The 26,071-nt window shown below is 48.1% G+C and overlaps 1 protein-coding gene and 1 long non-coding RNA gene across 4 annotated transcripts in view; one reads left to right on the top strand and one right to left on the bottom strand.

Annotated features, from left to right (window-relative positions):
• Nucleotides 1–24,340, top strand: part of LOC135322533 (uncharacterized) — a 33,150-nt gene extending 8,810 nt beyond the window's left edge. The window contains exon 2 of the long non-coding RNA XR_010383165.1: nt 15,356–24,340. This is a non-coding gene — a long non-coding RNA (uncharacterized LOC135322533). The remainder of the gene's footprint in view (nt 1–15,355) is intronic.
• Nucleotides 1–26,071, bottom strand: part of ELK3 (ETS transcription factor ELK3) — a 143,366-nt gene that overhangs the window by 6,677 nt on the left and 110,618 nt on the right. For 2 of the 3 annotated variants that reach the window (XM_064491610.1, XM_010989975.3), the window contains exons 3-4: nt 9,792–10,571; nt 1,383–1,505 (exon numbers count right to left, since the gene is read on the bottom strand). In XM_064491610.1, the coding sequence (XP_064347680.1) occupies nt 1,383–1,505; nt 9,792–10,571 (903 nt within the window). The remainder of the gene's footprint in view (nt 1–1,382; nt 1,506–9,791; nt 10,572–26,071) is intronic. The other variant, XM_064491611.1, reaches the window with a different exon arrangement.

Here is a 26,071-nt window from a genome sequence, read left to right as displayed (position 1 = left end):
CTGTATTTGCTCACTGCTTTTTGCTATTTCTAGCTTTTGTTTCCCTGCCTGAGTTAAAATGGCTAAGAATCAACATGTTGGCTGTGCATGACCATATCTCAATTTCTTGTGATGAGAAGGGCCAGGAAAAGAAATTAATTACTCCAGGGGTACAGCCACATCATGACACCCTACCGCAGCCCTACTAGGAAACCAGAGAAGCAAGATAGTCATCAAAACCTCTTTAGCTCCACCCTTCTCCCAAGGAGACCCTAAATCCCAGCATGTACGGCCCCTGGCACAGAGGTATATATTAACCTTGACAAGCAAAATGAACAACTCGAAAAAGCATGGAGACATCATCTTTTGACACAACTTTAAGACACCTCTTGATGAATTCTTAGGCATCCATTCATTCAGCCAGTCAGTGATAATTACTGAGCATTATTGCGTGTACCAAGCAATGTGCTAGACGCCAGGGGTACACCACAGTGAACACAATACAATTCTAGCCTCTTGAGGGTCCACAGTTCAGTGGGGAAATATCCATTATGAACTGGCAATCATAATGCAAAGTGCAGAGTGCTAGATTTAATGAGAGCAAAAGAACTGCAGTTAACAGGGTGCACCGTGCTGGGATGCAGGTGAATGAGACAGACGAGGCTAGAATCAGACAGGGAAAGAGGGGGTCTGCCCTTTGGCCTGTTTTGCTTTATTCCTGTCCCTTGGATCCTTTCTACTGTTTTCTATGCTCACACATTCAAATAGTAACATACTGGTCGATGACTAACAATCTTTGGGTCTCCAAGAGGAAATGCTGATTTCCACATGGTAACAGGTGATGCTACTGCAGGATTCTAGTTTGGGAACAACCAATGAATGTGCTTACCCAGTACAGGGAGTTCTGCAAGATAAAACAGCTAAGACTTAATTTGTGTTTAACCAAATGCCCCGGATGCTTCTTTTTTTTTTTTATTATGGACAAGGAGAACTTGATTCTGATTCATAAAATCATGCAGCTAACTTTTCTATAACAGTATGGAAAAGTTGTTCACTGTTTCTCAGCTTACTTTGTGACATCACTATGTTGACTAATAGATTAGTATTTTAAAGTCTTTTATGAGATTTTATAAAATACAATTCTTAAAGTTTTTTTTTCCTTATCCAAAACTATTCTAGAACTAATTGTTCCATTTATGGGTATCTGACATGAGAACACTGGCTTGTTGAAAAGACCTGCCTCTGAAGGTGGCCTTTTGCAGCTGCATTAACATGAACTACTTTTGGAAACTTAACAGTGAGTTCTGCCCTACATTTAGTGAAAATGTTATCTTTGCAGGATTTATTGGGGAAACACATCCCTTGGAAGTTCCATGTTTAAAAGTTAATTTCCAAATGCTCACCTGGAACAGCGTGTTTGGCCCTTGCAGCCGGGCAGGACTCAGTGGAGCAACTGGACTAAGGCTGCTCCAGAAATGTATGCTGGAGAGTAGTGGACTCGGGGTCAGAAGCAATCCATTTGGTGTCTGGGAAAGAAAGCACATACAGTATTTGATAATAGGTATCGCCTGACCCCAGCTGTGATCAGCAGTGTGACCAGGGCACTAGCCATGAACCAAGAAAAGTAAGCCTCACCATTTTACGAAAATCTGACAACTTATTTCTGCAAGGCTCAGCACAGTTTAATTTCCTTCAATGCTAATTGTATTAGCAATTTCATAAAGGGAGACAGTATAGAAAAGTTACGTTCCCTAAGGAAATTACCTTCCTCAAATTTGTAGCAGCTTGTCCAGATGGCTTTCTTCAATCTCCTCCTCACACATTAAACAAGATTTAGTGTACAAGCAAATGGGATCCCATAAAAGGGTTTTATTTTTTTCTTACCCATATTTTCTTATTTTTCTACAGTGGACATCCATTACTTGGGCTATAAATAGACACACACATTTTTTTAAAGGGCCTCCCAAGTTTCACTTTCCCTATCAACAGCCTTTTAATACTTTAGGATCTGGTGCTGAAATACCCAGTAGCAGCTTCATCAAAAGCTCTGAACTGGGTTTTCCAGATTTCACTCCGGATATGGGGCTGATGAGAATTCATCTCCCTGGCAATGGTTTGGAGGGGGAAAAAAATCCTTTCTTGTCAGATTGGGTGTAAAGCCAAAACTCTAGGTTTCCGGGGAGAGTGCCAAGGATTGTATTTGCTTGCACACACGCAGCAGCAGTCCTGGCCTGCAAGCCTGCTAGAGAGCAGAAGAAACAACCTGCCCCAGCTGGTAAGTCTGTATGGCTTTTATTCTCTACGGAGGCAAGCTCCCTGGCCCAGGGTGGTTTTGCCCCTTTGATGACAAGAAGGAGCCCCTCAGTGGTTTTTTGATGTCAGCAAGGTGCTCTGTGTAAGAAGAACCACAGCGAGGATGCCAGCTTTTCAGATTGCATCATCTTGGATGCTAAAGTGTTATTTTCTTCCCAAGAATTGGCTTTAGGAGCTTTGTTAATTATCCAGAACATTTGGCTTTCACCTAAGCTGAAAGGTCTGCTCTGTCCAGCAGAAAGGAGACAAACATCCAAAGGTTCTCAAATTGAAGCTGCTGAAAGGTAAAATAATTTATACCGAATTATTTGAGTCTTTGGTTCCTCAGTATTTCTTACATACTGAATGACCTATGAGGTTACCAGGATAAATACATGTTTTGGATAAGTTTCCCATTTGTTCTAATCAAAGGTAATATCACAAATGTGCCAGGCCATCTGGCCTAACGGTTAAGACTTAGCAGTTCTGCATAGGCTCTGCCAGGGCTCCAATCTCAGAACCACTACTTACTAGCTAGGTAATCTCTCTATGCCTTAGTTTCCTAATCTGTAAAATGGGGAGGAAAAAAAAAGCCTAATTAGTTGAAAGTGTACCTGACGTACTAACTGTATTTCATCTAGTCATGGGAGAAGTCCTCAACTACATATGGCAAAAGTATTCAGATGTTCTGAAACAAACTAAGCTAGTCAGCCGGTACTTTAAGGTTCCTCTCAGTCATGTTAGGCTCAAGTCTGCAAGCTCAGGTGATGTAAAAACTAATATTTTCATGTTACTCTGGAGCCAGGTTCTAACCACGGTATACCACATTAACATTTACTAACCAACGTGTTCAGGGCCCGCTAGTCTACCTACCAATGAAGGTCTCACAACTCTAAAGAGATGGTGAGTCTTCTGCAAAACATAGCTAGCTATCTCTCATCCATGGCCAAACATATACATCCATTCCTTTTTAATCCTCTGAGCATATGAGGTATAGAATTTATACTTTCATAGTCTAAAAATTCATACCCATGTCTGGAATTGAGATACTTGCACATTTGTTTCTAAGGGATACAAGATGTACTCAGCATACAGTAGCCTTCTGTTTCTCATGTTTAATATGCTTGAAATGTCTTCTATAATATATGCAAATAAATACTGTAAGATGACTTCATTCTCTTCTCTCCGTCCCTTCCTTGTTCTGCTTGAAAATCCTGTGGCCATAAAGAAAAAACTAGTTGGTTGCTCTTTTAAGGAAAGTTCCTATAAAGCTTGCCCTGGGTTATCTCCAGTACAATGTGAGCTTTCAGAGCCTCTCATCATAAGCTCCTTGAGTCATGGAGAGTAGGCTGAGCCCAAGAGGTAGGGGCTAAAAAAGAAGCCACCAGCAAAATGAGTGCTTCCCCTTCCTTCACTAAAGAGTGTCTTAGCAAATGGGCATCTCTGAGTGGCAGAGACTTCCTGCTCCTGTCACCTGCCAGGGACAGAGGTGCCCTAGGGCCCAAAGGCAACGGGCGTTCATTTTCAAGGGAAAAGACCTTCCTAACAGGACCTTATCACACATTTGAGCTAAACCTGGTGAGCTAGTGTTGTCCAGACATGTCCCACCTGAGTGCCCTCTGCCCATCAAAATTCCACCTCCTCAAAGACTTTCCTGCTTTCCCCTCAACCAGATGGCATGAACTCAAAACCTTCTTTCCAAATTCAGTATCTCTTATGACTGATTTCTATCAACAGTACCACCATTTATCCCTCCACTCAAATACTGACAGAGTACATACTATATATCAGGTGCCAGAGATACCATGATAAAACAAGACATGATCCCTGGACTCTACAGCCCAGCATCCTAATCACTGAGATGCACAGTGCCTTCCCCCTTGCTACAACCTCTGGGCCTGGCCTGTGGCTCCTTCCTTGAACTGTTTATCCCCTCATTTCCATTCTTGCTGCATTCAAGCCTCCATCAACCTACAGATGGCATTTGACAACTGCCGCCTAAACCAGTCCAACTGCCTCGAGTCCTAGGAGTCCTTCAGCACTCATTCCAGAACTACTTTAACTATCCAGCCCTTGGTTCCCTGGGCTAGACCAACTCCACAAGTGATCTCATCTGTCGCCATGGTTTTGAACCACCCCTTACATGTTGATGACTCCCTGACTTGACCTCCAGCCTCAAACTTTCTCCTTAAGCTCCAATTGCAGTTGGATGTTTCTCCCTGAATATCCTTCAGGCTCACACTCAACACGCCCAAAGTGGACTCGTAACTTTTCCCTAAGAACTTACTCTTCCTCCCACAGAACTCACACTCAACTTCCGGCTCTCCCCTCGCACCTTCACACCCGGGCACCAAGTCTTGCTGATGGCAGTCCCTGTGTCTCTCTCAGATCCATCCCCTTTGGCCCCATCCCACTGTTAGGCTGTCACAGTGGGATGGGGCCAAAGGGGATGGACCCTCACTGTCTTCCACCTGGAATTTGACAGTCGTATCCTGACTGGTTCCAGCTTCCCCTCTCCCTCATCCACATCATCAGGATGATTTCTAGAACACAATTCTAGAAATGCTCTTTCCCCTTCTGTGCCTAAGGTACTTCTCTGCGCTGTGTATTTGACTCTTGCCACGTGCTACTGTATGTGTGTCTTTTTACGGCTAGGTTCTAAGGTCATAAAAACAGGCACTTGTATTTTTGGTGTCCTTCCTATGATTTGCAAATAATGGCTCAATAATTATTTGTTGATAGATTCTAATAGGAATTTTTATTTCCCTTGACTTAGGCCTCCAGCAGCTATTAATGTCCCATCAAAGCAAGTCTAAATTCTTCAACAAGTTCCCAGGGTTCTCTATAATGTCACACCACCCCAAATTCTATATTGCCCTTATTCTTTACCTGCTAGACAGCAAGCTTGTAAGCTCAGGAGAGCAGGAGCTGTGTCTGTCTTGCTCACCTCTGTATCTCCAGGTGCCCAACTAATGGTGGGGCAGGTTGTAGCAACATCTCTCATCTTGATCTCCCACGGATACCAACAGAATCTATGACAATGCCACTCTGTAGTTAAAAATAATCCTCAAAAAGTGACGTGGAAACTCCTAGAGTTGTCTGAATTCAAATAACCTATGGTTTTAAGGCCTTTGAAAAAGAAGGAGAGTCACACAGAACTCTGTGTATCACTGAATGTGCTGATCATAAGGGAAGGAGGACAAAGTGGAGAAGTCCGTATCAGTCCAGGGTGGCGATGGTTAGTGGTAGGGAAAATGGAATAAAGGTAGAATTAGGGAGAAGCCGGCAGAACCATGAAGATCAACAGAAAAGACGGGCCTCGGTGGAAAGAAGGAAGGCGACTACCACAAGTCACCTGGCCAGAGCTGAGACAGGAGGACTGTAGTCTACTGTCACTGCTCCTTGTCACACCCATCCATCTTACTCCCAATTCCCACCTTAGGATTTGGGCTCAGGGTTGTTACATCCACCAGTAAATGCAGGAAGGCAGTTTTAGCATTTCAGTCCTCAGCACGCCATCTCTACTCTAGTGTTCATCCAAAGCTGCTGCTCATAATACAGCCTGGGGCATGCAGGCTCAGACTCTGGTGGTGAGTTCACACCCTGGGGCCTGCACACATGTGAGTTCAGCATCTTAGACCTCAAGTGTGTGATGAACAGAAGTCTTGGCAAAAATGAGTGGACATGAAATGAGCCAACCTCCTCCGATTCTGAACTAACTTTACACTGGTAAGAGAGGAGGCGGGAGAGACTGAACAGAAGAGGCAAACGAAAGGAAGAGGGACAGATGATACCCAGGTGCAGAAGATACAGAGAATCAGAAGTTCCAGCTGGCACCATTCGGGCTTCCATGGTGCCTGGCTTGGAGCCCAGGAGGGCTTCACATCCTGGCTCTTCCCCTGCCCCTTCCCCCCAACCCAGTCTCAGTTTTTGTAGCTCATGCCATAAGAGTGAACATTCTTGCTTTTCTAGCAACAGTCCAGTATGACCTCGGTGGCTGAGCACCAACCACCTCACTCCTTGGTACTCAGTTGGCTTTTGTATTCTCATTTTTTTCAATTCCTTATAGTCCATGCTGGGCAGGTCTCTGGGTGATCATCATATCTGTCTATATTACTAATCCTGCTTTCTTAAAGACTCATCAGAGTAATCTCAACTGCATTTTGTACAGGTCCCAGCAGGTGTACCACAGATATTCTTGATGGGAGTGGAGGTTATGATGTTGGGGGAGTGGCAGAATGCCGATGATTTTTCATGCCTATCATGTTGTAGACTGAAACTTCAAATCTCAATTTGGGCCAACACAAGGTATGTGGTTTCGTAAGGTCCTCGGACAGAATTATAACCACATGACCCTGGCCATGCCAAGACTGACTTAATCCTACCCATCTTCCTGCCATGTTTCTAGCTGAAAATAACTGGGAATTATTCTTGGAATAAATGGATAAAATATATTTATTTATTCCAAGAATGATTTATAAGTTCTTGGGAACCTCATTTTCAGGGTCTCAAGTTATTACAGCACACTTTTATCTCTTCTGAAGCCAACCATGAAGAAAGGTTGATAGGAGGTTCCCACAGGTAACCAAATGTTTATGTGCAAACAGTGTCACGTTGCACACAGAGGAAAGTGGAGTTTCTGTGACAGGAAGTGCTAAGGTAGGAGGGAAACCAATGAGCTGCAGGAATGAGATGCCACTGCTGCCTGTGAGAAAGGCCCCGAGCCCCCTTCGGGTGGAGAGGAACCGCCAGAGTTGACCAGGGAGCAAAGGGAAGTCTTTTGCCCGGTCCCCTGGGGGCGATTTCAGGGAAATGGGCTCATCTCTCAGGCTGAGGCCCAGTGGACTTCAGAAGTCCAGCTGCTGAGAGAGCTGATACTGTTTCTAACTGTCCAGGGACTGGTCCCTGGGGCACCTGAAACCAAACCTGACGGAGGGACTCTCGGAGAATCCAAATCCTACACTGACTCCAGGCCTGCGTGAAATCCTAAAGGACTTCAGGCTTGTCAAGTCAAGATAAAACCACCTGACTATCATGTCTGATCTCAGAGAACCCACCTGGGTGATACCCCATCCTGAGCCCTGCCCTTCCTCTGCTGTCTCTGCTGTCCCCTCCTGACCTCTTCTCTCCCTCCCTGTCATTCACCCTTGGTCACCCACAGCAACTCCAGGTGCAGAGCTGACCCTGTGAGACGGTGAGGGTGCCATCTCCTAAAGGTAGCCTGTGACCTCTTTAATGACTTAAGAGACTCCCAAGCCCCCCCACTCCCCTGATCCAAAGGCCCTCTCCTGGCTCAGGCCCCCTACTTCCACACTCCTGTCCTGGGTCCAGATTCTGCCCTTTGCCTCTGCCTTCTCGGGAAGCCCTGGTCCCTTTACTTGGACTTTGTGAGGCTAACTGACAGGTTGAGGCCCCATCCTCACAGCGTGGCTGAGGACTGTTCACTCTCATCTCGCTAAGGCACAGGCCCTGTTAAAGCATCCTGCCTTCCTATGTTTTCCCCTCCCTGCTGTTAGGCCATTCTAGGAGATTCCATCTCTCAGTCCTAGCTTTGCATCCATTCCTTCACATCCACCCTCTTCCCTGTCTTGTGTCAAGGCCCTCCCCTCCCTTCAGCCCACCCATACTCCCTCTCAGCCCTACTGCGCGGAGCCACCCTAAGTTCACTGTGTCCAAGTCGCTTCCCCAAGCCACAACTACAGGGCTGGCGTCTGTTCAGACAGTGATACAGGCTCACTGAGAAAGCAGAGACAGAAATCAAGTTGGCCTGGGCCTGGCTCTACAGACCTCGCTAAACCTTACAGCTGTAAACACAGAAGAGGCCAGGGGAGGACAGCTTCAGACTGTCTGCCCGGGCCCCGATCCTCTAGTTACTTCTCTGAGCTACATCAGATGCTGCTGTGTCAGAACCATTTACTCAGTAGTCCTTAGTCACTGGACAGTAAGAAAATGCCTGACTTAAGAGCATACGTGCTTGTTCTGACCTATTACTGAGCCCTTTGCCCCCACCTCTGTGGTGGCATGCTCATCGCCACCAGCTCACAAGCTGAGTTGACACGAAATCTCTGGGCTACAATCATTTGGGAGAAGCTGCAGAGACAAAAATGGCCAAGAGCTGCTTTCAGCTGCTCTGCATCCATGGATGTACCATGATCAGGGACAACTGGGCATTTTCCCAGTGGGTGTGCCAAGAGCATTTTACTTAAAAGAGCATGGATTCTGGAGCAGTCTCACTGGGTTCAAGTTCACCTCTACTGCCTTTGAGCTGTGTGACCTTGGATGAGTTACTTTACCTCTCTGTGCCTCATTTATCTCTACTGGAAAAGTGGGACAGTAATGGTATCTTCTTCATGGGCCTGCGATGAAAAATAACTGAGATAGTGCATGGACGGTGTTTAGAACAGTGCTTGACACACATGAAAAGCTCAGTTATGCTGCCACTAATGATGGTGGCAGCAAGGACACACACAACAAATACAGAGGCAAGGGACAGAGTTCCCACCCACCTCAAGCATGTCCCCACCCTAGTGCCACAAAGCCACATGATACTCAAACCTGCCAGTTGCTGCCAGCTCTCTTCCCATCGCCATGATCCCATTTAATCCTCACAACAATCCACTTCACAGATGTGGAAACGGGCTCAGAGAGCAAGTACCCACAGTCACACTTCTACCCAGTGGTGTAGCCAGGAACTGAATCCAGGTCTGTGACCCCAAAGCCAATGCGCTTAACCTCCACCACTGAAACGCATCCAGTTTTCCAGAGGAGGCAGAGATAGGTTTACCAGGACCTGCTCTGCCTTTGCCCTACAACTGCCAGCTGGACAGGAGTGAGCATCTGAATACTGTATTTAAAGGGGAAGGCTACCTGCTTGTTGTAGTTAATCACACTGAAGACTTTTCTTGCTGCACAAGTTTGCTTTCCTCTCCCATGTGCTGTGGACCTGGGCTTTCTCAGACTAGCACCGTTTTTTACGGAAGCATCTCTCTCTCACCATTTTGTGGCCCTTGCATTTCTTATTAAAGACTAGAGGACAACACAGCTGTATGCTGACGATTGCAACAACCATACTGGTTAGCATCTATTTTCTTATTAACAGAAAACAAATGGCTACTTATCAAGTGGCCCCCAGAGAGAACCCTGCCAGAAAATCTTCATAAAGCCCAAGTCTCTTCTGAAAGGTCATTGGCCTGCTTGGCTTTCCCTAGGAAATCACCGTTTGGACCTGCTTTGACAGCCAATGTGCATTTTCCCTCTTGCCATTGCTTTAGGTATCCCCAAAGCCAGAAACCCATCAAGCATCCCACCATAGCCAGTATCCTGAGCCTTTTCTCTTGTGCATACCTCGGCCTGGGCATGGAAAAGTCATTCACCCTCAGAATGGCTCAGTGACTTTGCTACCAGGGCCTTAGGATTATCATTTGAAGGGCAGAAGGCAGTTGCTTTGGTGGCTCTTTCCTCCCTTCTGCTAAACCACTCAGTGTGGGTATGGCCAGGACCACAGGGCCACCGGCTCTTACCTGGGCGGTGAAGAAGGCTGGGGTGAGGGATCCCGAGGGAAGGGCCGGGCTGTTGAGGGCGATGGAGCCGATATCGGTGCTGGAGAGCACCAGCGGGGGCGCGGAGATTTCCAAGCCTTTGGGTTTTTTGGCCTTTGGGGGAAGAGATGGAGGCCTGGTCTTGGAGCCTGATGACAGGTTCAAGGGCTCTAGGGAATCCGAGTCATGGCAGGCAGCCTCCAGGAAGAGGCTTCTGTGTTCGGCAGGGAGGGGAGAGTTGGGGGACAGGGATGGGGACCGAGATGAGGAGGGCGAGGCGGATGAAATGCTGGCAGCATTTGGCAACATTAAAGAGGAGATCTTGGCGGAGACGGACGAGGCCAGGAAGGCCTCAGACGTGGAGGGCAGGGACACCACGGGCCTGCTGACGTGCTTGTCGGCTTTGTTGGTCACAAACCTGATGACAGTCCTGACTTCTTCCACAGGAGGGCTGTCTTCCGGCTGCTCCTCCAGCTTCTCCGTCTTTATGGCCTTGAAGGACTCGGGTGGGTTCTGCAGGGAGTTGATGGTGAAGGACGAGTACAGGCCGGAGTGGATGTACTCATTGCGGCTCGCGCTCTTGAGGGCGGACAAGCCGTGTCTGTGCGCCTCGCGGCCCTCGGGGGACACCTTGCACTCGCTGTCCTGCAGCAAAAGGCTCTCCCGGCTGATCTCCACTGCGTGAGGGTCCATTTTCAGTATCTCCGGGAAGGAGACAAATTTGTACACAAACTTCTGCCCGATCACCTTCTTGATGATGTTCTGTGAACACAAGAGCAGACATGGAAATGATGAGTGCATCAGAGAAACAGGATAAGAGGTTAATTACCAGGCAGGATTTTGCCAGCCGAAGCACAGAAGTAGTCCTGATTTACACATCTTGTCCAAGGAATAGTGGAAAGGGGGCCAAAGCTGGGGGTGGAAGAATTTGATTTGATTCTGGTTCTGCTAATGATGTGATGATCTTTGGCAGACAGACAGTCATTTCTAGTTTCTGTTCAGCTGTGATTATTATACCGAAAAATATTATATATATGGTTTAATGTTATGTATTACATATTTATAATTATATATACAATAATTATATTGATTACCTTTGTTAAGTAACATATAATACATAGTATGTTATATATTTATAATTATATATTTATAACACTATATAATTACATAATAATATATATTATTATACCTAAGAATATAACAGTTCCCATTTTTTAAGTGCTTACTACGTCACTGGCATTACTCATGCACTAGCTATCTCATGTAATCTGTACAGTACTCCTAAGAGGAAGGGATTATTAAACTCATTTTAAAAACTTAGGAAAATAAGCTTAGAGCACTTAAATAACCCACAGAGCCACATGGTAGGTAAGTGGCAGAGGCAGCATTTCCTTAACCATAATATAGTATTGTCTTAACCTACCTCTGGGACTTGTGAGAATTCAATGAAATAATAATGGGAAAGTATTCTGTAAGCTGGAGAGCATTATAGGAATGTAAGTTATTATCACCAGACACCACAAGGTTTTCTTAAATCCTGTACCCATTTTTTGCCTTTTCAATTTTCTGCCAAGAAAGCCACTGGAGGGAAAAACAAATTTTCTCCTTGGATGTTTACAACACTCGTGCCATATGCTAAGTTGCTGGTGTCTCCTTCTGGCTCTTCAATTCTTGGCTCCCATCCTCAAACATGAGGATGTAAATGAAAACCAATAATCACTGCAAAAGTTTTCATGCCCCTTTGGGAGAACGGACCTCGTTTTAAAGGCTGTGCTGTTCTTGAGGTTTATTAAATCGGAACATTAGCAGATATCTATCAACTGCTTGCGGGGTACTCAGGGCAGACCAAGGCAGCCTCCTTCAAGCACAGAGAGGAACCAACGCCACCCTGTGGGAAAAGGGCTTCCTTACGAACTGTTCCTCCTAAAAGTTGGGTATGAATGAGGGTAAAAAAAAAAATCATTTAGGGAAGAAGAGCTTTAGAAGTAGCTCCTACTGAGCACCTACTCTGGGTGTCATACACACGTGATCTCATCCATTGGCTCTCATGAGAACCCTCTTGTGAGCCGGGAGGTGTCATCCTTATGACACAAGCTCAGACAGATGGGGAGTGATGGGCCCCAGAAGCACCAAGATCTACTCATTCTAAAGCCTAAGCTGTTCCATATTTCCACACAAAGTCGGAGGGAGAGAATCAAAGAGCCCCTTAGTAGAGATGACATTTAAAAATCATTTAAAATGTTTTAAAATTGGGATATAATTGGCCTATAACATTGTATTAGTTTCAGGTGTACAACACAATTACTCTGTATTTGTATGTATTGCAAAAGGACCACCACAATAAGTCTGGTTCACATCCGTCATCACATGTAGTTTTGTTTTTTTTTTTTCATTTTTCCCCCCTTTTTTCCCTTTTCCTTTAGATATATTCACTTAGCAACTTTCAATATACAAGAGAGGAAATTTAATTAAATTTTGATGTCCCTCTTGTGATCACAGTTTGGTGTATAAATGTAAGTATATTATGCGTTTGCATTCCCTCGTTACATTAGAGCATGCTAACTTGCTTTTTGCCCTCCTAAAGTGGATTCTCAAATCCTCCAAGTGAATGTATCTAGCAGTCAGGGGGACTGGCATAATTACCATCACTGAGAGGAGGAATTCCTCAGGGCAGGCCTATAAGGAGGGGACACACAAGGTCCCAGAGCAGCATTGGAAATCCCAATAGCGCAAATCCTGGAGAAACTTTGTCAGGCACCAGCACACAGGAGGCTCAATGACCCAAGGATGTCAGATTCAAAGCTGAACAGCTACAGTGCCCTGCAGCCTGGCCTGCAGTTTAACCCACTGAATTCCACTCACTCCATCTGACCTCATTCTCACACTCAACACAAGCAAAGCTGAAAACCACTTAGAGAAACTGCAGAACTGGTGAACTTCAAGGCTCCACCTGGGCATAACTGGCAGCATCTTGCTGGTGACGTACCAGGCCTGGGTAGACAACAACACGCCTGGGAGAAATCAGCTCCCAGCAGGAAAGGGTTAAACCAGGGTGTCACTGGTGCCACCTGACTCATAGTCAGTTCCTGGTAAAAGGAAAGCATGATTCCTCTGCTAAAACTCTAAGGTATTTTTGTTTCCCACTCATATTTTTCTCCTCAAGGGAAAACCTGATTTTATCTTTTTCTAGTTTGAACACTCATCTAAATGGAGTGAATCATTAGAGCCTCAATAATTACACAGAAGAAGAGAAAAGAGAAACTGTATGGGCTGAATCCTTTCTTCTGGCAGGTCTTGTTAAGTTTTGTTTGTTTTTTAAGAACCAACCCTTAATTTTATTATGGGTATCCAGAACATAATGGCTGAGCAGGGATTACATTCACAAGCAAACCAAGAAGTCATTTGGGGCTGTGATCAAAATGATAAAAGTGGTTGGGAATTTAAAGGCAATCTCGGAGACAGAGCTGGGCCCTGATGCATTAAAAAGAATGTAAGGAACAACCCACATGACTATCAACTGAGAAATTAATAAAAACATGGGATAGTCACAAGGCAGAACATCATCACGCCATAGAAAGGCATGGAGCACTGACACAGGCTGCAGCGTGGAAGCACCGTGAGTGCATGATGCTAAGTGAAAGAAGCCAGACACTAAAGGCCACACGTTGTATGATGGATTCTGTTTATACAGAATGTCCAGAATAGGCAAGTCTGTAGAGACAGAAAGTAGATGAGTCATTTCCCAGGGTTTTGGGGTGGGACTGGGGATTTGAGGGGTGACAGCAAAAAGGTAAGGCATTTTTCTGGTGGCGGTGGGAGTGAAAATGTTCGAAAATTGATTGTGGTGATGGATGTCCAACTCTGTAAATACAATCAAAGCCAGTGAATTGTATGCTTTAAGTGCACGAACTGGATGGTGTGTGAATTATACGTCAATAAGGCTGGTTTATTTTTTTTATATAAGAAAACATGAGGAATCTTTTTCCCCCAGCTTTAAGGAGATATAACTGACATACAACATTGTGTAAGTTTAAGGTGGACAATCTGATGATTTGATACATGTATATGTCACAAAATATTTACCAGGATGATAAGGTTACTTAACACATCCTTCACCCACCTAATTACCGTTTTGTAGTTGTTGTAAGAAATTTTAAGATCACTCCCTTAGTAATTTTCATGTATACACTGCAGTATTGTTAACTCTGGTCACCACGCTGTACATTAGACACCCCCCCCCACAACCTACTCATCTTACTGCTGGAAATCAGTACCCTGTGACCAGCATCTCCCTAGTTCCCCAGCCCCAGCCCCTGGCAACTATCCATCTACTCTATGAGTTTCCTGAGTTCAGCTTTCATGGATTCCACATATAAATGAGATCATACAGTATGTGTCTTTCTCTGACTGACATATCTCACTTAGCAAAATGCCCTCAAGATCGTCTATTCGGAACACAAGGAATTTTAAGAATTTTACAACGTTTAAAAGAAGATGGTGAGAACCTTCGATGGCTGGACAGCAACTACCGTAACACGCTAAACCCTACTCTGAACCTAAAAAAGGGAGACCCTACAAAGGGCACTGAGCTCAGCCGAAGCAATGAGGCCCCTTCAGTAGCTGCTGCCTGCCTCAGCGGGGAGAGCTGCCTGGATACCAGGAGATTTTTTTTAGGGAAAGGTTACCTAGTGATGGGAATGGAGACAATTTAAGGAGCTGACCAAAAGAAGAAACAACTTTTGGAAAGAATCAGAGTAGGACTTGCTTCCCCAGAAACCAACAGGAAAGACGGGTTAGGTCTGGCTACCTGGGCAATTTGGAACCTCTGCAAGGATGGAAGGCTGGGAAGGGAACTGGGCAGGAAGAGGGGAGGGTCGGGTGCAGGAAGGTCAGGGAGAGGCAGCCCAGCTGCAGCCCTGCTGTTTGATAGCCCAACTAAACACCAGGGATGTCTGCTCACATCAGGGGAGCCAGTAAGGAAAGCCCCCCCACCCCCGACCAAGATGCCCCAGGCCAGAGACATGGACTCAGAGGAGGTGTGTGCCTGGCAGCTGAACTGACTTGACTTCCTACTTGACTTCCAGGGCAGAGCCCAGAGCACATCAGAGGCATGTGTGTTTGAAGATCTCTCTGTGGTCTCCAAATGGAGGTTCTCTGGCAAGTGAGGAAACTCACAGTACAGGGCAATAACCTTAGGTAGTATTTGCTGAGTATTATCTGTCGGGCTGAATACTAAGAATTTGACCACCCTCAACTCATTTCATCCTCTGAAAGATTAAAACTGTTACTCTTCCCATTTTAGAGATGAGTAAACTAAAGTGAACTGAGGCTCAGAGAGTATAAATTACCCCTGATCTGTACTCAGGCAGTCTGACTCGAGAGCATTTGGCCACAATGGAAGGAGACACAAGACTCGGACTGACACAGCCCAGGATACCAGAGCACTTGGGTCTGGACTCTTATTATGAAAAGTGATGAGGATATTTAGAAAAAGTCTGGTTTTTCCACCCCTGCCTCCCAGTCTCACAAGTATTTGTTGCTTACAGTTGCCTGGTAACCTGACAAACGCTGTCTGCATCCCGTCCCATTGAGCTGACTCTCCAGCGCTGCTTCAGAGCGACAGTTGCACACATCTGCTTCCCTTCGCACGTGGGGGAACAGCCTCTTCATAATTTCCCATCAAATATGTATTCATAACCAGGGTGGGCTCCTGATCCCACATTCCATGTCAGGTTGCAGGCAGCAAGGACAGCACCGACCTCGGTGAGGGGGAAAGCCACATCCCCCCAACGCACCCCAAGGGGCAGTTCCAGCAGAAGCAGAAGCTCAGGTCCCAGACTACTCCCGCCATCACCACTGCCAGATTGATGTTTTGAGGCTGCAGAAGCTTCCAGGGCAAGCAGTCTGGGGCAGGACTGTGGCCAGCCTGTGCAAAGGAATTCTTCCCAAGGCACCAGCTACCTCTGGTCCAATGAGAGTCTCCCTTGGTCATTTCACGCTAACGGGACCAATAGCACTGAGACAGTGGGTCACCCTTGCATTTCCCTCGGTGCCATCTGCTGCCCAGACAGTTCCAGGGTTACTTACAAAGCAGGTGTGTCCATGCGTCTGTTTAAATATGTATACACACTCCCACTGAAGGAGTCTGTGTAAATAATCCCATATAGCAGATAAGTTAAACATATGTCTGTTAAGTATTGAGACTTTTTAAAAATTACATACAGTACAGGGTAATGAAGAGATGCCTGTGCAACTGAATCTACCGTCTTCATTTTGATGTTGTGAAGGGTAATATGTTCACTATAGGTTTATTGAATGAATGACTCTCACTGTGGAGGGAACTGAGGTAGGAGGCCAGAGGCTTCCCCCCATTACAGACACAATTTTCCACGGCTAATGCCCAGCGTAGTTAAAGCTCCCTGTGATGAGTCCCACTCGCATTATTTGCATGTCCATTTTTGCCGGCATTTTAAAATGGAGAACTCCCAGACAGACACTGGGGGCCATATGCAACCCACTACAGCCTCACATGTCCTGTGGAAGCCTAATGAACTGTAATTTCTCTTATCCACGTCCCCAGCAAGTGTCTGTCGTGAGTGTCGTCGGCTCTGGCCCAGCACCCCAGCTCTGATGTGAGGTCACACATGGGGCCTTCCTGTGCTCAGACTTCGTACCACAGCCCTCCAGAGCTGCTCTCCACCCAGGGCGGCTCCCAGCCTCCGGAGGTGCCGGACCAGCAGTGGGTTCCCCACCAGTAGGACCATGGCTCCTTTGATTCTCTGCCATTTCAGGGCTCCCAGGAACAGCGGGACTCTGGCTGTCTGATTTCACAACTTCCCTACCTTGTTCTCAAAACTGGGAAATGTCCGCAGCTCATTTGGCAAGCAGGAAAGGTGGTGCAGAAGATTCTTCCTAACAGCCTGGCCTTTTTTCTGAACCCAGCACTGGCAGCAGGGCTGGGTACAGAGGACAGAGCAACAGATCTTTCCATAAATTCCTACTTGACCTTGTCACAAGGGCTGCCACTGGGATTAAAAGGAGCGGTTCCAGAATCCCAGCCTGAGTTCAGATGCCACCCCGTCTCTTATCAGCTGTGTGCCTCAGTTTCCTCGCGTAAAATAGGGACTGACCTACCACCCACCTCACAGGGCTGAACACGTAGTCCACATAAAGCTTAGCAGAATGCCCATTACAGCCACACACGAGCCCACAGTATGTACCAGCTCTTAGTACTGTTGTTTTTACACTCCCATTTAAGCAAAAATACAACGTAAAAGCCACCCACTATCAGCTCTAGCGACAACGGAATGGTCAGAGTTAAACCTCTTAGAAGGCGGTGCTTGTTCCCCTTGCTTTACCCACAGGTCTGGGTGGCCAGCTGGGCCGCATGGCTGAGAGAATCACATCTGGTTTGCATATCTGTACCAAGGAGGGGAAACGCGACATTCTGTTGGGTGCAGACAAGAAGTAGACGCACGGCTTCAGTCTGTCACGCCTCGCGTGGCCAGCATTTGACATCCACCATGAAGAAAACCTCACAGGTGCCAATTAATTCAGGACTTGGGGGGAGGCCTGAGGGAGGCAGCAGATGCGAGCCATCGCGGAATCCAAGTGCCCCACTCAGAAGGCTTCAGCAGAGATGCCACATGTCTAGCCCGACAACTGGTGCAGGCGCTAACCAGACACCCCAACTGATCTGCACTGCTCTCTGCTGCCTCTCAGAGCCGGAAACGCACTGCCCAGGCAGGAGGGACCAGCCCAGCTCCGCGGTGTCTGCTGTTTGCTGGGCCCCAGGGGAGGGTGATGTGGGCAGCTGGCCCTGAGCGCCTGTCACTGAGAGTCTGGGGGGGATGAGGAAGTGGGAAGGATTTATTTATTCATCTGGCCACAGTAGATACCCTACGTACATGAAAGGAACCCATGGCCAGAAATGGCAAAAGAAAGAAGGAAGCATTTATGAGGGCCTTCCATGCGCTGTACACACATACCCACCTTGCAAGATGGACACTGTGATCCTATTTTAAAGATGAAGTTGAGGCTCTTGGTGGGAAGTCAGGTTATACCCAGTTTGCCACCCACAGGGGTGGGTTAAATACTGGGTGGAAAACCACATAGCTCTTTTGGAGAGCGATACATCATTAACATTTTCCCATGTCTTTAAATTAAAATTAGGGGAGAAAAGCAGCATGCCTGGATGCTTCCGTTCTAACGAAATAATTACATGTATCAAATAAAAGGAGAAAGAACAATCTTGAAAGATGTGTAATAAAATTTGACAGAGGTAGGATCACCATTAATTTGCAATTTTTTTGCTTATCTAAAGTTCACATTAAAAAAAATGTTTAATATGTTACTTGTCAAATTAAGAGAACGAAGCAGACTCTAAAAAGCTTACGAACCCGAGGTCACGCAGCTTGTAGCTGGAGGAGCCAAAGTTTGAACCCATTTCTACCCAGAGCCACACCCTCGCCCTTTCAGAAAGAAGGTGCTGTTGGCTCAGAGGCTGCTGCTCAAGTCCGCCTGCCAGGACCACAGAGCTCTGCATTCCAGAGGAATCTCAGGGTAACTACATGTCTGGGAAAAGCAGCTCTGTGCTCAGGGCGCCCAGGCCTTGCTCAGAAACAGGTATTTCCAGCTCCTCCGGAGGAAGGCCGGCCTTCGTGAGACTACTCTTTAACTACAAACAGAGGCACCTCCCCTCCACCCCCAGGGAAGAGGAAGTGCCTGCTCTGAGGGACACCTTGCAGGAGGCACCCAGCACCCAGTGGTCCCACAGCAGCAGCGTGCATATCAGAAGCCCACCTCAAAGTGAGTGACACCAAGAGCCCAAGAGCGACAGGAAAACCACAGGAGGCTGGTGTCCAGATACATGGCCCAGTTGTGGCCCCTGCCCACAGCAGAAGTGCTCGTAGGGAGCACACAGCACACCAACCAACCCCACCAGGTACGGACAGGCCTGAGCAGAGCTGTTCACACAAGTTGACAGGCCAGAGCCCTGCAGATGGAACCAGCCCTGGGATGAACTGACCTGGGTTCGAATCCTAGCTTCACTGCTTACTATGACCTTGAAAAGATTTTTGAACTTCTGCAGAACCCAGTTGGCTCACCTGGATTCAATGAATTAGAATCATGGTTAATACAAAATGTGGATTTTCTCAAAGCATCACTGCCACGTGAATGTAGGACAATGAATTTTAAAGTCTTCCTAACATGATAAAGAATGGTGGTGTCTTTGAAAAACTTACAGACAAAAAAGTTAAGAAGCCGCAAGAAACTGTATTAGCCATTTGCTTTCCCAAGATTAGACGTTTCATTCATTCCTAAAAGGGGAATAAAAATATCTCACGGGGCAGTTTTTTCTAAAAGACCAGTGTATGCCAGTACCTCACACACAGAAGTCCCCAAAGCATGACCTCTCACCCCCGGGAATTTTGCCTCGCAAGCAGTGATCTAACTGAATAGCATCCTCGTTACATCACACACTGTCTTCTCATCTTATTCTGCCTTCACGTAATCAGACTTCCTTATATGGGTACTTCGCTTTACAGTCTACAGAAGGCTTACGCAGTATCTAACATAAGCATCATGACGCTTTGAAGCCCATTTCACAGATGAGGGGTCTGGGGCTCTGAGCTGAGTTCACAACCAGTACGCAGCAGAGGCGAGTCTCCAGGTCCTGCGGCTCCTCAGCCAACACCCTGCTTTCAGCTCCCGGCTTTGGGTTCCCATCCAGACCACAGTCTGACTCACTCTTTCCCGACACAGAACCTGACTGTCCTCTCTCCAAAATCAGAACAAGTCCTCACTGTAGCAGCCATGCTCGAAGTTCCTCCTCTGTAACAGGGAGACATTCTTTCAACAAACATTGACAATGCATTCATATGGAAACCTCCTTGCTGTGCTCTGAGGAACAGGAAAGGAAGTGAAGCTGGCCTCCTTCCTTGTCCTCCAAGCATCTGACAGCTGCTTGGATGGCAGGGGCCGACTCTGCCACCGCACTCCCTGCCGTCTGAACTGGGGGAAGGCATGGGGGACACAGTAGCTGCTGGATGGATTGGGCTCTGCTAGAAATCTGTTGTGGGCAGGCCTGCTCACACCTGCTGCCCTCGGAGCAGCTATGAAAGGGCCCCTTGGACCCATCAGCCTGAGCTGCTCTCACTGCCACGGTCCCTCCCCTAAGAAGAGAGCTGAACAGTGTTCCCCCCACCATCCCCCTCACCGAATTCACAGCTACCCAGAACCTCAAAATGAGACCTTATTTGGAAATAGGGTCTTTGCACACAGAATCAGTTAAGGATGTTGAGATGGAATCATTCTGGAGTTAGGGTGGGCACTAAACTCAATGCCCAGCATCCCTATAAGAAAAAGGAAAACCCAGAGTTCACACAAGGAAGAAGGCCATGGGAAGACAGGGGCAGAGACTGCAGTGATGCAGCTACGTGTAAGTCAAGGAACCAAGGAATTCCGGGAGCCACCAGAAGCTGGAAAAGACAAGGAAAGCTTCTCCCCTGGAGCCTTCAGAGGGAGCACGGCCTTGATTTCAGACGTCTGGCCTCCAGAACTTGTGGAGAATACATTTCTGTTGTTCTGAGCCACCAAAGTGTGTGCTAATTTGTTACAGCAGCGCTGGGAGACGTCCTCCCCTTTCTTAATGTCTCCATCCATCGGGGCTGGGAGGCATGTGGCCTGTCCTCTCCCAGTGCTCAGCCGGCCCTCACGCTGTCACGCGGCTGTGGGCACTGAGGTGGGTGCAGCCTGGGCCGTCCTTGGTCTAAAACTTAAGCTTGAAGCGCACACACACACATACACGCGCACACCCACCCCCACTTCCAACTTCTAAGAATAACATGCTGCCAATATAGGGCTCCAACTCCGCCTCAGAATTGGCCGACTCCTGGGGGAGGTTTCCTTGTGGTTTGGGTTGCGATCTCTTTATTCTCTGGCACTGCTAAGCTGCCGTGTGAACCGTCTACTCGGCTGGCCTGGGATGGGAGGGCTCCTGCCTGCTGCCCGAGGACCCCGCTACCCGGACCCGGGAGGCCCAGACTGGATGAAGTCAAGAGCATTTCCCCACCCCTCTGGACTCCCTGCTGCTTCTCACTGGACCAGGAGTCCTGTCTCCCCATGGCTCTCTTTCAACATTCTAGGGTATTTTTATTAAAGCCCTCTGGAGTGTTAATAGAATAAAATGTAAAGCTGCTCCCTACTTTTTCTGTGAGCGGGGGAGTTGCTAGCAGTGACCTTCCTGCTTTGAGCGGTGCCTCCAGAGCTGGTAGATGTCCAGGGAGTCGGGGACCACAGCAGGTCTGGGAGCACGTTCTTATCCTGGCTTTGCCACAAATTTTCTTGAAAATTCACTTCCCCTCTGGGGTCCTCCCATGATAAAGGAGGGGCAGGCAGGGCAGGAAGGTTTGTTAGGTCCTTCCCAGGGCTGACGTTCCAAGAGGATGATCTCCTGTGCTGCAGAGAAGCACGTTCCCCCGTTCCTGTGCTCCTTCATCCTCCCCCCGTCCACAGGGCACACCCGGTCCCAGCGCTGCGGAGACACTGGCATGAAGCAGAGGGCCAGCTCCCGGGCAGTGAGGCAGACCCAGTGACGGCAGGACAGAGCAGAGCGGGCGTCACAGGTGCAGGCGTTGGCTGGAGGAGGTGAAGCAGAGAGGAGCTCCAGGATGACCTGAAGGGCAGAGGGCGTGCCCAGGCAGCGATGAGGTCTGCGTAGACGCTGGGTGAGGGTGGTGGGGCTGGGATAGAGCAGGGCAGGCAGTGGTGTGTGGGCCAGATGGTGGAGGGAGGCAGCAGGGATCTGGGGAGGCACCAGGCAGACAGGTGCTGTGCTCCCATCTGGCCTTCTTGACGAAGCATCATCTGGACACACAGGAAGTGTAGGGTGTTCTGGGGCCTCCAGGACCACCACCTCATCTTTTCAGTTGGCTCAGAAAACTGCTAGCAGTTTTTCCATTGTTATTTTGAACCACAAACACTGGGGTCTGGTCTCCTCTCTATCTGCCCTGGGGCAACAATCAGCAAAATCAAGAACACAGGATCCGAGCCTGGACCCCCGGCTTTGCCACAATGTGATCCTCCAGCTTCGGCGCCCTGAGCGTGGGCCCTGGGGTCAAGACTCAGAGGCAGAAAGTCCTGCTGTTTCCCAGCTTCATCTTGAGTCTGTTACTTAACTTCTCAGAGACTCAGTCTCCCTACCTCTAAAATGGGCCCAACCACCAACTGGGCCAATAGGCATTTCACCTGTTTTAAGACGAGTTGATAAATGTTGAAATATCTAGCACAGGGCCCGGCTTAGGGCAGATGCTCCATACACATGAGCTCCCCCTCCTCCTGTCACAAGTTTGGGGCAGGAACCGAGATAGGCAGGAGACGGGGAGGAGGCCGCACAGAGGAGCAGCTGGGCCCAGTGGGTGGATGGTGGGTGGTAGGCGGCATGATGTGAACGTTAGGGCTTCTGTCAGTTGGTCGATGCAACCACGAAATTTTCCTGCAGCCAGAATCCCAGAAGCAGGAATGCTCCTGCCGGCGAACCGGTGTGGGCTTGGGCAGCAAACAGCCTGACGTAAGTGGATTTGGCCGGGTTGCCGAGCACAGCAGCCTCATCAACACAGCGCTTAAGTTACTCCCAAGACTCTGTGCGTTTCTTAGCAACGGCCCTATTTGGGGGAACACTGAGTGCCACAGGGAAGCTGGCCTGGAAACTTGTACCAGACAGGCAGCACCCCCGATCAATATGCAGGGTCCCCCCTGGGGCCTGGCTCCCTCCCGGGGCAAGGTGGCCAGCCTGGAGGACCTCCACGGGGCCAGCAGCTACCCCGCAGGCCTCCAGGCGGCCCCCAGGCAAAGCCCAGTCGCCATCTGTTGTACTTCAAACCATCTGAGCAGCTGACAGGACACGAAAGAGAAAAAGACACCCGACAAAACACGCCAGGCCCTCAACACTCAGACTCAAGGCTGAGCACAGAAGGCCCCTCTGAGCTCACAAGACACCCCCACACGGAGTCCAGATTAGATGCGTCTTCAGTGGAATTCCGCAACCTACAAAGGTGTTCTAGAAAGTTCCAGGACACAAATGCTCGCTGGACTTTTGTTCTGTCTCCACTCTGACAGACAAGACATCACATTATCTTCACGAAACTTATTTGGGGGAATTAAAGAGTTCTGCCAGGGCCAGGCTGGCAGGCACCGGCAGTTGAGCTCAGATTATGTGTTATTAATATGAACATCTTCCCGTCACGATCGCACACTCAATTTAAAAAGAATTACCCAATTAAGTTAGGAAGGTGATGCCTTCCACTTCCAGGAATATGCTGCCAACAACTCTGCCTTGACTGTTCTCCCCTAAACCCCTTCCAATTAAGTAGACCGTTCAGCACATCGTGAGGATAGCCAGGATGTTGCTGTGGAGACGGCAGGATTTTTCATCATATCACCATTTCAATCTCCTGATGAGAAGGGAGCTGGCAAAGCTTTCTGCCTCCCCCCAGGATGCACGTTCACCGCCAACAACAACAAGGACAAAAGCTCTGTTGGACAGAAAAGGATGAGGGATTCTGGGAGCTTCCAGGTCTCCTTCTGCAGCAACCCAGAGACTCGTGGCTTCGGCTCCTCTGAGCAGGAGCAGACAGCTGGCCGCTGTGTGTCAGAGGCAGCTCTAGAGAAGGCCGTGCGGGCCCAGACGCTGAGGGTGTGACAGCGCCGGCTCAGCCAGCAGAGAGGCATCAGTTTGTGCTAACCGGCCACAGAGATCAGGGCTGTGGGGTCGGGGCAGTGACATGACTGATGTCAAGAAGAGTAAGAGGAGACAAAGGTTTTTATTTCCAAAATGCAAACCTGACCACGGCACTTCTTGCCGACAGCCCTTGACTGGCTCTCCATCACCCTCGCCATGAGTTCCAACCCTTTAGCGTGATACCACCCCCAACTCACTCCTCCAACCTCGTCTCGCTCTCATTCCCTAAGTAAACAATCAAACTCTTTCATGCCTCCCTGCCTTTGCACATGCTGTTCCCCTCCTCTGTCTATCCTTTCCCAACTTTTGGCAGCCTGGTAAACTTGTTCTTATTTCTCAAGACCTGGGTCAGGTGTCTTGACCTCTTAAACTTCAAGGCTTCCCTTCTGCCTTTGCTTGCCTCCTTGATTTTCCTGGAAGATGCTGGACTCACGGCCAAGCCGGCACTTTGCACAATGTACGCTCTTGCTAAGCCACTCAAGGGGACGGGCTGTATTTTCAAAGGAATGGCTGTAACCCCGGCAGAAAAGGCAGAGGTGAAAGAAAAGGGGAGGCCACGTCAACTGGAGACAGATGTGCAGGTGTATCTCAGAGACACTGTTAGGTTTGGCTCCAGACCACCGCAAAAAGCGACTATCACAATAAAGTGAGTCACACCAATTTTTTTGGTTTAATGATGTATATAAATGTTACATTTGCACTACACTGTGGTCTGTTAAGTGTGCCACAGATAAAAACCATACATGTTTCAACTAAAAATTACTTTACCAATAAAAAATGCTAACCATTATCTGAGCCTTCAACATGTCGTAATCTTTTGCAATAGTAACGTCAAAGATCACTGATCAGATTACCCTGTAACAAATACAATAATAATGAAAAAGTCTGAAATATTGCAAGAATTATCAGATGTGCTCAACAAGGGGTTGCCACAAACTTTCAATCTGTAAAAAATGCAGGATCTGCAGAGCACCATAACACAAGGTCTGCCTGAATAATAAGAACCACCCAGAAGTTGTTCAAGAAGTAAATAAATGCTGTGAATCTGAGCCATCCCCCATACCCATCATGCTTGGCCCCATGGGTGGGGGCAGTCACCAGAGCTGGTTACAGGGGTGCTCTGGCAGGGATCCCCCCTTCCCCATCCCAGGACAAGAGATTTAAAAACCAAGTCTGTCTGATGTTATTAAGAAGTGAAAAAAGTTGTTAAGCTTTTTAACAGGTAAAATCTCTGCAAGAGAGACTTACTATCACATCAGGTTGTTAAAGTACCTTCTGGAAGACTCAGTTTAAACCTAAGAAGAGGAAAAAAAAACCCTACCCCAAAATTCAGGCTGACAGGACTTGAACCAACCCATCTCTAGGACGTACAGCAAGACTGAGGAAAACAAGCTGTTTGGGAGGGGGTGAGGGTGAAGTGCCCACGCACACACAAAGTGGCCCATTTAGGTCTGTGTCAGCTCTGGTTTCTGCCCCTCACAGATGCAGACCCAGGCGTCCTCCCGTCACCTGCACTTTTCCAAGCTGAACAGGGGCCTTCAGTCCATGTCTGGGGAATAAATTATGCTGCGTCCTGGGCCTGGCACCACTCCTTTCCTGGAGTTCAGACTGGGTCTGCCTCACAGCCTCTTCAAAAGCTTTGAGTAGGGGCAACAGGTCCTCGGCGGTGCTTGGCCGCAAAACCCTGCCTGTCCAGCCCTCCCCCGAGCGTGAGGAACAGGCAGCCCGTGGACGGGCAGGCAGGTAAGGAGCCTCGGCGGCGACACCAGGCCCCAGCCGTTGCTGATCCAGGACTGGGGCCCCGGGGCTCAGTCATCCATGTCATGTATTAAAATCATTCGCTCTTCCGGACCAGGGAGCTGCCGAAGTTCCAAAGACTCTGAAACCCTCTTAAGGCAGGACTCATCTTCTGACCTCTGCTTCCACCCCAGGGCCCCGCACGGCGCCTGGCCACGGGGGGCGCACTGTGACGCACCTGCCATACTCTAGTTTCACACCTACAAGTTGAATCTAGCTGCTGTCCACGTCACGGGGAGCTGTTTCCCTTTAGGACTCATGGAATCAAACCATCCTCTCCAAAGCTCTCCCTTAGTGTGTAATTTTGAGAATCTAAATGCAAGCCCGGGAGTGTCAGAAATATACGTACATGTTATCAGGTGAAACCAAGAGGACGAATCCTCGCCCCTCGTACCCATGTGAATGTGACCTTATTTGGAAATAGAGTCTTGGCAGATGTAAGCAGCTTGAGATGAGGTCATGAGGGTGGACTCTAATTCAGTAGACCTGATGTCCTTTTAGGAGGGAAATTTGGACACAGACACACAGGGAAAAGGGCTGGTGATGACATCTCTCTGGTCAGGGGCAGAGACCAGAGCGACACAGCTATAAGCCAAGGACGGCTGAGGACTGACAACTACCAGAGGATGGGAAGAGGCAAGGAAGGAGTCTATCCTGCAGCACCTTGGCTTCAGACTTCTGGCCTCCAGGACTGTGAGAGAATAAATTTCTGTTGTTTTAAGCC

Source organism: Camelus dromedarius, chromosome 11 (genome assembly GCF_036321535.1).
Source record: "Camelus dromedarius isolate mCamDro1 chromosome 11, mCamDro1.pat, whole genome shotgun sequence".
In the NCBI taxonomy this organism is placed as follows: domain Eukaryota; kingdom Metazoa; phylum Chordata; class Mammalia; order Artiodactyla; family Camelidae; genus Camelus; species Camelus dromedarius.
The sequence above is the reverse complement of the archived record's forward strand: the minus strand, read 5'-3'. Positions and strand labels throughout refer to the sequence as shown.